This window comes from Malaclemys terrapin, chromosome 9 (assembly GCF_027887155.1).
Source record: "Malaclemys terrapin pileata isolate rMalTer1 chromosome 9, rMalTer1.hap1, whole genome shotgun sequence".
Classification (NCBI taxonomy): Eukaryota; Metazoa; Chordata; order Testudines; family Emydidae; genus Malaclemys; species Malaclemys terrapin.
In genome coordinates this window covers 84312135-84325066 of record NC_071513.1, presented here as the reverse complement: position 1 = coordinate 84325066, position 12932 = coordinate 84312135, and the positions used below count along the sequence as shown (strand labels likewise).

At 39.1% G+C, this 12932-nt stretch overlaps 1 protein-coding gene across 7 annotated transcripts in view; it reads right to left on the bottom strand.

Moving 5' to 3' along the window:
• Window positions 1-12932, bottom strand: part of SCHIP1 (schwannomin interacting protein 1) — a 116365-nt gene that overhangs the window by 15677 nt on the left and 87756 nt on the right. For all 7 annotated transcript variants that reach the window (XM_054039380.1, XM_054039381.1, XM_054039379.1 and 4 more), the window contains 2 exons: window positions 1771-1888; window positions 622-819 (listed from right to left, as the gene is read on the bottom strand). In XM_054039380.1, the coding sequence (XP_053895355.1) occupies window positions 622-819; window positions 1771-1888 (316 nt within the window). The remainder of the gene's footprint in view (window positions 1-621; window positions 820-1770; window positions 1889-12932) is intronic.

The window sequence follows — 12932 nt, the reverse complement described above, 5'->3', positions numbered from 1 at the left end:
CCCCGTGGGGCAAGAGCCACAGGTTGAGAAACCCTGTTCTAAAGTTGATAATTTCCAGCTGAATAACCTCAGATAATTTTGTAACAACTAGGAAAGAGTTTCCTAAGAATCTCTCTCACTCTCTCAAACGCACTTATTTATTATTATTTATAAACAAATAGATACACATATATGAACATACAACCTCTAACTTGTAAGACACAGTTTGGCTTCATTATTATAAAATATTAAGTATGGATCTGATCCTGCAAATGTTTACTAGCAGGTGTAGCGCTTGATCTAAATAAGACTACATGTGGCAGTAAGCACTGCACCCAATAAAATGTGTTTGCAAGATAGCACCTTAAAGCTAGATAACTTTTCATTGAATAGAATTTATTTTCCCTACTTTCTCGGACTGTAATGAGCACTAAAAATTATTTTAAGTGCATTTTACTCTTTGTAAATAAAAAAATCCTTTGTTCATGTTGTTTTGCAGATATTTGGATGCACTAGTACAGAATTTGGATAACTGGAAAGAATTAGTTATTCTCAAGTGCTTAAATATTCCAACAATAAAACAACAAATTAACAACATCTGGTGGTCATTGAATGCATACTGGCCTTTGGTTTGATACTCACAAGATCAGCTACGGGGGATTTTTTCCTGTTCTGCTTTTCCACCTCCACTTGCATTTTGGCCATTGGTTTTGCCATAGCCAAAGCCATTTTGGCTTCAGCTTGCAGTTTCTTTTGTCTAGTGAGAAAATCCATGTCATCTAGGGATTCGGATTCCTCTTCAGTAGTGTCTCTATCAGAGTAGGAGGAGCTTTGCTTGCTCTAAGAAAGTGCACACACATCAGTTGTAAGTGTATAATAATGTTCATACTTTAAGATAGACAATATTGTAAGAAATTTTAGCTTTAAGCTTTAAAATTTTCATGTATGCAAGTGGTGTGATTTCTTCAGGGGAGATGGAGATCATTTAATTGTATTTATTTGCTCAACAAAATGATTTTTAAATATCAAAAACCATTTTTCAAGACAGGAACACTTAAATGCTAATGGTAACTTGAGTTTTAGTTAGGGAGAGAAACCTGCTAGATCAGTGAGTGTTTGAAGGCGTGGATTGAATCAAACTCTGGGAAATCCCAGGGAGGACCTCGGGTATTGTTAATATACGGGGAAAGAAGGAATTGTGGCAGATCTGCTAATTTCCTTGTTACAATAATGTTCAGAAGGAAGGGGTGGTGAAAAGCTGATGATGCTCCATGCCATCCCCTTCCTTACTGTTACCAGCTCATAAAAGGAGGGAACTTATTCACATATCTAGCACATCTGAGCTACCTAGGAATATGCAGTTTGTTGTAGCCATGTTGGTCCCAGAATATTAGAGAGAATGTGGGTGAGGTAATATCTTATATTGTATCTCTCACCAACAGAAGTTGGTTCAATAAAAGATATTACCTCACCCACCTTGTCTCTTTATCTAGAAATAGTTTGCCAACTGCGGCTAGCAGTCAAAATATTTTTACAGATAATCAAGGACTGTTCTTAAGATAACAAGATGGTTATAAAAACTTAACAAGCTCCTTGTCTGCTTATATCATTGCCAGTTTATAACTTTTCCCAATCATAACTTAATTTATACCTATCTTAAATATATTAAGAATAGCACATGCATGTGCTAAAGAATTATTTTAAATGATAGAAGCTCATGTACATACTTGTGCTTTAAAATCTTTTTATTTCTTCAACAAGGCCTTTTGTGAAACTAGTTATCAGACCTACCATTGGAGACAAAGGTGTATCCAAGCTTGTTTCAGTCTTGCTGTCATCGGCATCGCTATCCTTGTCACTACCACTGTCATTTACAAAACAAATCTGCAGGTTCATCCCACTTTGTAGCCTGGAGGGGGAGGAAAGGGACAGGTGTTAGCATGCATACTCTCTCTCAACAACAAATCCAAAGTACTGTCACCAGCAATCACTGTTGCTTAACAAGATGTGCTAACATATTAGCAAATATAGGAGCTCTGACCTAAATCAACACTGAAGGTTTAACCGTCTCTATGAGCATATCCTTCTGAGAGCCAGACTTATTTCTAGCAGCAAAGAAAATGCTAGAGTGCCTTAAGCACAAGTTATTTAACTTTTTAAAAGAATGCCGTCAACTTGATTTTTTTTTCAATTTGTGTAAAAACAAAAAGTGTTTCCAATAGTTTTTTTTTTTAAGGGAAGTATTCATTGTGTCTAAAAACAAACATTCCCCATGGTACTATTTGAAACAAACATTGCAGCACTAAACTTGAAAGTGAAATTGACTATAAACAAAAGTGTAATTGACTTAACTGATTCTCAGTGTTGAAGAGGAGAAAAATATAAAGAGTAAACGAGGAGTATAGCGTCAAGTAAAATCCATTCACTTTTAATAAATCTAGGGTGTTCTTAGGAACGCAGTGAAAGCAATATATTTAACACACTGGGCCAGATCCTCTGATGTGGCGTGGCTGCTTTGCCTTGCAGTGCTCATGAAACTTATTTATTTATTTGAATTACCAAAGTGCCCAAGAACCCTAGTCATGGACAAGGACTCCATTCTGCTAAGCTTGTACAAACTCAGAGCAAAAATCAAGCTGAGGAGCTGATGGATCCAACACTGGAAGGAAGACCTCAGTACAAGAGAGATCCTCTGATGGCCGAGAACCCACATAGAAGCTCTTGTGCCACTCCCCATCCCTGCTGCTGGCACAGTTTCTCCATCATGCACTGATCTCCAGCAAAGAGAAGTTAAATTCCGAAATTCAAGAACCAATTCAACAGCAAAGCCAGGAACAGAACACAGCTTTTCTCGCTGAAAGTCTTGTGCTCTACCACAGTACTGAAACGCAACCGCTGATTTTAAATCGTAGTTCCTGTGTTTCAATTAAAAAGCTCGCCAATTCAGTAACGGTACTGTGCTTTTGCTGCCATCTGTTGTTGAATTTTAGTATTTCTAAAAGCTCTACACAGTTTGTCATTATACCTTTCTAAATAGAAAACATGCAGTTTGTAATATAATGCTCAACTGCCGTAGTGAAATGATATTCATTTAAGGGTTTAATTTACAGTATTCCTATTAATGTCTTTGTATAACCTGACTGCCTTTCAGACCAGTTCCAATCTAAACATTCCCCTGCACCCCCACTCCTTGTTTGCTCATCTATTATTGTAAACCCTTTGGGGGTGGGAACTGTCTCATATGATGTGTTTGTAAAGTGCCAAGGGACTGTATCCCTGATCACAATTGCGGCCACTAGGTGCTACTGGGGTACAAAGTAAGAGATGTGGCTTTATTGGCAAAAGGCGGCAAGGACCATTGTCAGTCTTTCTAACCTTCTGTGCTGTGAGAGATTTGCCCTTTCCAAGAACACTTACGCTCATTTGTCAACTGAGTTTTTTCCAACTTGATGACTTAGAACAACTCTGGGTGGTGTGGTTTCAAAATGCAGATAATAAGGCAGATCTCTGGGTGGGGGGCGGGGGTTGATTAACAGTTCTAATGCTGGGCTTTGCCCCACTTTTGCTCAGATAATGGTTATCCCTTTGAGTACTAAATTTATCAGCAGGGGAATTTTAGAAGCAGCATATGCCTTAACCTTATCAACCTTTAATTCAAAGATTCATGGAGTTTAAGGCCAGAAGAGACAATTAGATCATCTAGCCTGACCTGCATATCATAGACCATGAAATTCCATCCAATTGCCCCTGTATTGTGTTTGAATAAAGCATAACTTTTGCTTGGCTAAAATTTATCTTCCAGAAAGGCATCTGGTTTTGATTTGAAGACATCAAGAGATGGATAATCCAGCACCTACTGAGGGAGTTTGTTCCAGTGGTTAATCCCCATTACTGTTAAAAATGTATGCCTCTTTTCTAATTTAAATGTGTCTGGCTTCAACATCTAGCCATTGGTTTTTGTTGTGCCTTTCTCTGCTAGTGTAAAAAGACCTTTAGTACCATTATCTCTCCCCCCCCCCCCCGCCGCCCAAAAAGATACTTTATACAGTATAGTCAACTAATCTCAGTCTTCTTTTTGATAAATTAACCAAATTGGGATCTTTAAGTCTCTCATTGTAAGGCATCTTCTCCATTCGCAAATCATTTATGTGGCTCTTTCCTTCACTCTGTCAACATCCTTTTTAAAATGCTGACACCAAAACTGGACGCAGTAATTCCAGAATCTGTCTCCCCAATGCCATATGCAGAGGTAAAATCATTTTCAGCTGTTTGTCCATTATGACCCCTAAATTCTTTTCAGAGTTACTGTTTTCCAGTACACAGTCCTCCATTCTGTAGGTATTCTTTGTTCCTATATATCTAACTTGACTATATTAAAATACATTTTGTTTGACTGGCTTACCAAGCAATCCAGCTCTCTCTCTCTATGACTGCCTGGTCCTCCTCATTATTTACCACTCTGCCAATCTTTATATCATCTGCAAATTTATCAGCAGTGACTTTATATTTATTTCCAGATCACTGATGAAAATATTTGTTAGCGTTAGGTTTAGTACTGATCCCTATGGAACCCCCTAGAAATACCCTCTTTCAATGAAGATTCCCCACCAACAAACTACTTTTTGAAATGTCAGTTAGCCAGTTCTTAATCCATCTAATGTGTGCTTTATTGATATTGCATAATTTTTTTTATTAGCATGGCAGCTGTACTGAGTCAAATACCTTTCAAAAGTCTACATCTATCACATCTACAGTTATTTTTATCAACCACATTTGTAATCTCATCAAAGAATAAAAGCTGTATTTTCCATAAAGCCACATTGACTGGCCTTAATTATATTACTATCCTTTACTTCTTTACTGGTTGAATCCTGTATCAGCTTTTCCATTATTTTGCCTGGGATTGATCTCAGGTAAACCTGCCTATAGTTACCTGGGTCATCCCATTTGCCCTATTTCAATATTGGCATGACATTAAAACTCTTCCAGTCTTTTGGAAATTCCCTGGTATTCCAAGATTTATTAAAAATTAACATTAGGGGGCCAGAGATCACCTCAGCCAATTCTTTTAGGATTGTTAGGTGCAAGTTCATTTAAGATGGAAGTTTATATATAAAATAACATCTGCGTACCACCCTCCCAGCTCCCACCACAACTTCCTAATCAGAACCAAGATACACAGGAAAACTAAAAAGTGTGTAGGAGATGTTTCTCCTTTTTAAATACAGGGAATTATGTTCACAAATTCCCATGCCTCAAAATGAGAATGAATCCTCTAGCTGGGGCCATTAGGATAGAAGAGCTCTTGTAGGATCAAAAATATCCAGAGGACTTTTCAGAAAGCGTCAAAAGGAAAATAGGAGAATTGCCTGGACAGAGTGAAATGAGAAGGCATTTAAAACCACAGGAAATCACCTTAGCACCACTTTGTCTCTGTGAGAATGCAGACACACCTTCATTTAGGGCAGGCTTCACTACGGGGTGTGTGTGGGGGGGGTTGATTTAAGATACGCAAATTCAGCTATGCAAATAGCGTAGCTGAATTCGACATATCGGAGCCAACTTACCCCGCTGTGAGTACGGCGGCAAAATCGACCTCCGCGGCTCCCCGTCGACGGCGCTTACTCCCACCTCCACTGGTGGAGTAAGAGCATTGATTCGGGGAGCGATTGTCGCGTCCCGATGAGACGCGATAATTCGATCCCTGAGAGATCGATTTCTACCCGCCGATTCAGGCGGGTAGTGTAGACCTAGCCTTAGGTTAAAGCCTGTAATTCCTTTACATTCCTGGTAGAGGTAGTAACCAAGAACTCTACCCAGTAAAAAGTATGATTCTACAGTTAATGGTTTAAGAGTGCACTTTGAAAAGCATTTAAAAATAGGTTGAAGTTTCCAGGTAGATCTGATTGCCTTCTAGCTTGACTGCTGCTGTGCCAATGGTCTCTGCATATTTCACTAACTTTAATTTCACTTTGAACTTTTATAACTTATAAAATTCTCAATGGCCTATTATGTGAACACTCTCTTTCAGAGAGGCAAGGAGCTCTGTCAGTCATTCCAATTGCAATATCCCATGCAAGGGCAGATACCATTGCAATCCCTACATGCAAAGGGCTTAAGACTGTTCCGTCCATGCACCCTCAGAGGTGCAAATCATTACAAAGGAGGTGGGGGAAGAAGCTGAGAGAATGTCTCCTAAGCTACAAATACTTCCTTCATCTTTTGAGCTCCCTCATGGAGGATGGAAGTTTTTGGTAGTTATCTCAATCAGAGGTGTGTACTGGGTAGGTAAAGAATTGTGCAGGTTTTCCCCCCACCCCCAATATTTTCCTATCCTACTCTTAAATTAAGGACTGCTGTACTCTGAAAGCACTGAGCCTGATTTATAGACACTGGGGTGTCTGCAGAGGAACAATTCAGATTTAAAGAAAGCTCGTTTCTATGCCCAAACTTTGCACATACTTTCTGTTCTTCCAAGACATGTAGTTTCCATAAAGAAGCTGCGATTTGAGAATTATTCACAATTCTTATTTCACTAAGAATTTCAAATAAGAGGGAGAAGTAGACATATCACTACACACACAACATAGCGTAACTCACAATCACAGGCTCTGATGCATGTCATTCTTTATTCCTTATTCCCAGCAGATTTGCTTATATTCTATTTAGTGGGAATGGTCAGTAGAATATCATTTTCCATTTATTTTAATGGCTCTGTTGATGCATTATTAATATGCAACATAATGATAAATAATTGCACACTGACATTATACCACATTAGGTTTTCAATGGGTTTTAGGCATAAAGAATGAATTACAGCTACCCAGGGAAACCTGTAACAAAATACATTGTTCTACTTTGCTTAATATTGAATTGTTCAGAGAGGGAAACAGGTATAACATGCTGGTTTGCTCAACTCAGACCCCTTTCAAAGGTACAACCTGAGCACTTCAAAAACACAAACAATAACAGAAAAGGCACACAGTTCAGGTTAGAGAATAAAGAGCTCACATGGGAGATAACTGTTAAAACTAGATTCTATTGATTTTGATATATTAAGAACAGCCGTATTATTCAGGTCAGATTAAAGTGCTACACAGATTTAAAGAAGAGACTGACTGTTAGGTTTAGCAAGTGATTACACTGAGAGGGGAATTTGCAAAATTGAGACATTGAGCTGGATTCTCCTCCTCCCCCCCCCTCCAAAAAAGCCTCCTGTTAGGATACATGGCTGGAAAAATCGAGAAACCAAGAAGCTTTTTCAGATGATGGCTTCTCAGATGCGTATACTGTCACGTCTCCTGTGGGCTGTTGCAGCTCAGTTTGCATGGAGACCTGTTTAGGGTTTTTATTTTTATGCTTGCATACATTGCCACCAGCAATGGCCATTCAGATCTTATTCATAACACCTACATAAAATTCTAGGGTAATAAAATGTTAACATGGATAAATGCCTTTACTGCCATTATTTGCTCTCACAATGAACATACTTCAGAACGCTAAAACAATATGAGACAAGAGATTTCTTGTTACATTAGAGCAGCACTGGCCTAGCTATTCATAGGAATTCCCTACATTGCACACGTACAACTACAGTCTATTTTTTAACTCAATTTCACAAAGAAAAAGTAAATTTATCAACTAAAAGTTACACTGAATGCACATTCATGTTATGACAGTAGCTATCAAAAACAAAAAATTCAGTAATGAAATGCACTGCACTCCACGATGGGAGTTCACCCTTCAACAGCAATACTGTCATTTTCATTATTTTCTGCCACAACCGTAAAATTCTTGGAATATATTTCATAGTGAACTGTAATATATCCACCACACTATTATTATGCATTATTTGTACTACAGTAGTGCCTAGAGGCCCCAGCCAGACTACAGTCCCAGTGATCTAGGTGCTAGAGAGATAGAGGGAGAAAGAGAAGACAGTCCCTGCCCCAAGAGCTTGCAGTCTTAGACCCTAATCCTGCAAACATCTACACATGCATGTAGCTTTACTACCATGACAGACAGCAATGTGAATACTTACAATCAAAGTTAATCATGCATATAAGTGTTTGTAGGACCATGGCCTTAGCTTAAGACACTGTAGCGAGTGAGTGAAACAGCAGGGGCACTGTAACATGAGCATGTGCAGAATTTCTAGGCACAGGAAGGTTTTTTTGTTCGTTTGCTGCTAACAGACAACTTTCATCATCTGCATTTTTCGTTTTGAAGTTTTGTTTGAGAATTTCAGTCTCTTGAAAGATGCCAGATTAACAGCCCAGGCAATTCACTCCTGTATTCATTCTTAGAACGGGTACAGTGTGAGCAGCAGTGGTGCAAACTTCCCCATATGACTCTGTCAATATGTCTAAATCCTGATGCGGAGGGACCATCTCAAGAGGTAAAAGTCAGTCTGGTTTTAAGATTAAGTTGGATAAGTTTATGGAGGGAATGGTTTAATGATAAAACATAGTAGCCAAGGAAAACCAAGCAATGGTACATGAACAGCATAATGGCCAACAAGGGTCAGGCTAGAGACTCTTGCCTATATGCTCGGGGTATTACTGATCGCCATATTTGGGGTCGGGAAGGAATTTTCCTCCAGGGTAGATTGGCTGAGCCTCTGGAGGTTTTTCGCCTTCCTCCGCAGCATGGGGCAGGGATCACTAGCAGGAGGGTCCCAGCCGATTGAAGTCACTAAAACACAGGATTGGGGACTTCAACGGTAGAGTCCAGGGAAGGGTCTTGCGGCCTGCAGCATGCAGGGGGTCAGACCAGATGATCATAATGGTCCCTTCTGACCTTAATGTCTATGAGTCTATGAGTCTCCATATCCATTCAATATTTGGTCTGTCTGCTGAGACTGCAAGGAAGACTGCCAGTTGGTGCTAATTGTAAGTAGTAGTTTTTGCCATATGGACAGCTAGTCAATAGGAACTAACTCATTTGACAAAGGCCATTAAAAAGAAACAAAATCATCTTCTGGTCACTAACAACCTTAGCTGGATTCAAACTGGTAACCTAAAGAGGAAAGACTATGTGTTCCATGTTGCCAGCCTGGAATATCTTTTTTGTAGGGATTCATAAGTTCTGTAAAAACATTCTGAAACTACATAGTTTGAGATACATGAATCACAAAAAGAATGATGGGAGTCTTATTATATAACTGCTCATCGGAAAATCCTATTTCTCTTTCCAAATCAGTTTTCCATATATGCAAACAATGCACCTTGCACGCAAATGTTGATTGAATAAAGGGGGTGGGGGGAGAGAGAATACAAGAGCTGGACACGTGCTATATTCACTATACAGTAAAGGGCTTTTATTATGTTTTTGTTTTCTACAGAACATATCCTTTTTCAATACGAAAGCACTCCTACGAAGATTCCTCTACCCCCTATAATAACAACCAATGTGTTTTAAAGTTCTGACCGGTGTATAAATATTAACAAAATTCAAAAGCATTTAGTACATCTGGTAATTTCACTTGGTACATCTGTCAAATTCTGCTTGCACACTGTTAATTAGACCTGCTGTATAATTAGAAGATAGGGGTTACTGGCTTTGCTTTAAAGGAAAGTAGTTACTAAACAAAGTCAAATTGTTTTTCTTTTCAATTTATTTGAAGTTAAGCTTGATTTTATAATTGTAGCCTCTCTCAAATAATGGTTAATTCTCTCCTGCTTTTGTGCATCTTTAAGATTTTGTCTCTGGCCACACCCTAGAAACATGTACTTCTCTACACTTAACATGAGAGTCCATTCAGAAACTTCCCAAACGAGGTTAGCTGTCATGGGGAGAATAACTGGTTCACCACTATCTGGGTAAACACACATCTCTGGACTATTTTGAAACCTATTGTAGGTTTGTATAATAGGACTGTCATTTTGGTATAAACATCAAACAACATGATAGTGAAAACAACAAAGAGTCTGGTGGCACCTTAAAGACTAACAGATTTATTTGGGCATAAGCTTTCGTGAGTAAAAACCTCACTTCTTCATCCGAAGAAGTGAGGTTTTTACTCACGAAAGCTTATGCCCAAATAAATCAGTTAGTCTTTAAGGTGCCACCAGACTCTTTGTTGTTTTTGTAGATACAGACTAACACGGCTACCCCATGATAGTGAAGTATGAGAACAGACAGAGCCAGATCCACAGATATGGTAGATTTCCACACATAGTGCAAGCCAAAGGTGGCTTAAAGCTTATCTTTCCACTCTATGCATCTTTTCAGGGATGATTCCCCTTAACTAAGGCAGAACAGACAGATGGCTGCTCTAACTTATGCCAGCTGTAAACAGATCTAGGATGCCAAAACAATGCAGAGGCATATTTGCCTCTCTCTGTCTCTGCTCTGCCCATGCCCTCCCCCCACCCCCCCGCAACGTGCGTGTAACTGGGAGAGCATGAAATGAGAGTGGCATATGAGCTCCTATATTGGCTGTGCACTGCTGGGTAAATACCCTTACATTGCAGATATCCCACCAGGGCCGATTATACCAGCACTGGAGCTAGTTTACACTGGGGGCATGGTGAAATCAGCTGCATTTCTCCGGAGAATTTGGCCCATGGGATTCTCTCTCTGTTCCCTTTGGATTTAAAATTATTTAAAAAAAAATTACAGGTGCCTTGTGAAGAAAGGCTTTCTTTAAAAGATCCTTTTATACTTCCAGTTAATATGAATGAGCTGGGTAAATCTAACCTAGAGGAGATGAAAGCATGTATCACCATGTCTTGATTCTAGCCAGAAAGGAAAGGGGATACAGTGTCCTGGCTAACAGACGATAGTACCATCATCTTCAGGAGTAGTGACTTCAGCATGATTTTAAGGCTGCACATCAAATTGATGACACCCTGGACAGCTGTTGAGATTAGCATATTGGCAATTTCCTGGATGTATCTCTTTCCTACTATCACAATGCTCTTTCTTAGACTGACCACCAAATCTGGTCATTTTATCCAGGCACTGGACATCTTGATGACAGAAAAAGCCCAGTAGTTAAGTTGGCAGAACAAGAATTGATTTTCATCCAAATATGGGTGGTACATGAGTATGTGACATTTCATGATCTCTGAATGACCTTATAAGATGTTCAAAGGAGAGAGAATAATGAGCCTTCTGGAACTTTCATGGTTGGGGCACAGATGATGAGGAGCAAAACACGCATCTTATTAACTTTAGGACAGAATTTTACAACAGAGAAGACAAGGGAAGGTTCATATTGTTGCTTTCTTTAAATATTAGAAAAATCTGAAAATGTAACTGAGACGATTTCTTATTTTCTGCTGAAAATGTTCCTAAATGTATGCTTTCTGATTGGAAACAAATACTGTATAAACATATTATACTATATTCTTAATGGATGTTTTGAATAATTTACTAAGAAAAACCAGAAAACTGAGCTGTTCACAAGTTGTCAGGAAGGATAGCTCAGTGGTTTGAGCATTGGCCTACTCAACCCAGGGTTGAGAGTTCAATCCTTGAGGGGGCCATTTAGGGATGTGGGGCAAAAATCTGTCTGGGGATTGGTCCTGCTTTGAGCAGGGGGTTGGACTAGATGACCTCCTGAGGTCCCTTCCAACCCTGATATTCTATGAGTTAGTATGGATGTATCATTATTTTACATACTGGAGGGATGTATATGACCATGAAGATTACCTTTATGTGGGAGTAATTTGTAACTAAGCTCTTATGCATCAAATGCATAGTTTTGTTTAAAAAAAGGACTACTAATTTCTGCAACTGTATCTTTTTGCAATTCCTGACCAAATTCCCTGGCTTCCTCTATTGGATCATGCCTACTTCAATCCCAGATCTTGAAGCATGCATGTGTTTTCCTTACATTTAACTCACATACAAAATACCTTCTATACAAGAGTATATCCAAACAGATTAACCAATGCAATATATTTCTTTCACTGTCCAGTTTTCTAATGACATGCACAAACCAAGACAAATCAGGTTCTGTTTTTGAGAATGCACATACCTAGATGGATCTATGCTGTACTAATACTACCTCTATTGCCAACTTCTTGCACACCTGAGATAGTGTTATTCACATTTAGCTGGGAGGGGAGGGGGGGGAAGAAGAGAAGAGAGAAGAGCTGCAACATTCCCATTGTTCAGAGCCATGCTATTAATGGGACTAACTGCGACATTTGCTTGTGTTGATGATTTTATTTTGGGTATGTTCAGTAACAGCAGCAGCAACAATAAGAACAACAAAAGGATAGCTCTGCTTTTGAATTAAAACCAGAATATTGTTTGCCTGCATGACAAGTAACAGGTCATTCTACCTCTATTCTGTTATGTTTTCATAGCTAATCAGCAACTTGATCCTGCAAGGTGCTGAGTGAACCCAATCCCACTGGAGTCAGGGAGATTTGAAGGTGTTCAGGGATCTTGCAAGAATGAGTTGCAAGTTCTCTTCCCCGTTGTCATATAGACGAACACTTTATGGTGGAAGAATTCAGCTCTGTGTAAAGCCCTTTGTAATTGTAATATCTCTGTCAGCACAACAGGCAAGAGAGGCATTTGTTATAGAATTCTTGAAATTAAAGATGGTAAATTACAGGATAGGTCACCTACTCCATCTCAAGCCAATGTTTTATAACCTCAGTCCCAAGATTGTTCTTTTTTGGAAATTATTCACAACAAACTGACATGACAGATACTAAATTTGTGTGGAACCTAGGAAACCATGGATCTAAAATGAGGGCCATTTAAAGGTATTGTTGCCACTAAAAATCTAGGGAGGTAACCAGAAGAGAAAATGGAGCCTACAAACATCAGGGCCTCCCTCAATATTCTAATGAATTTCTCATAGGACTTCATACTAAAGATATAATACACTACCCAAAGCCTCTCATTAGTTTTTACCTCCCCCATGCCCACATATTCCCCTTTAATTTCACTCTGATGCTATGCCACATGAAATCCATAAACAGTTGGAA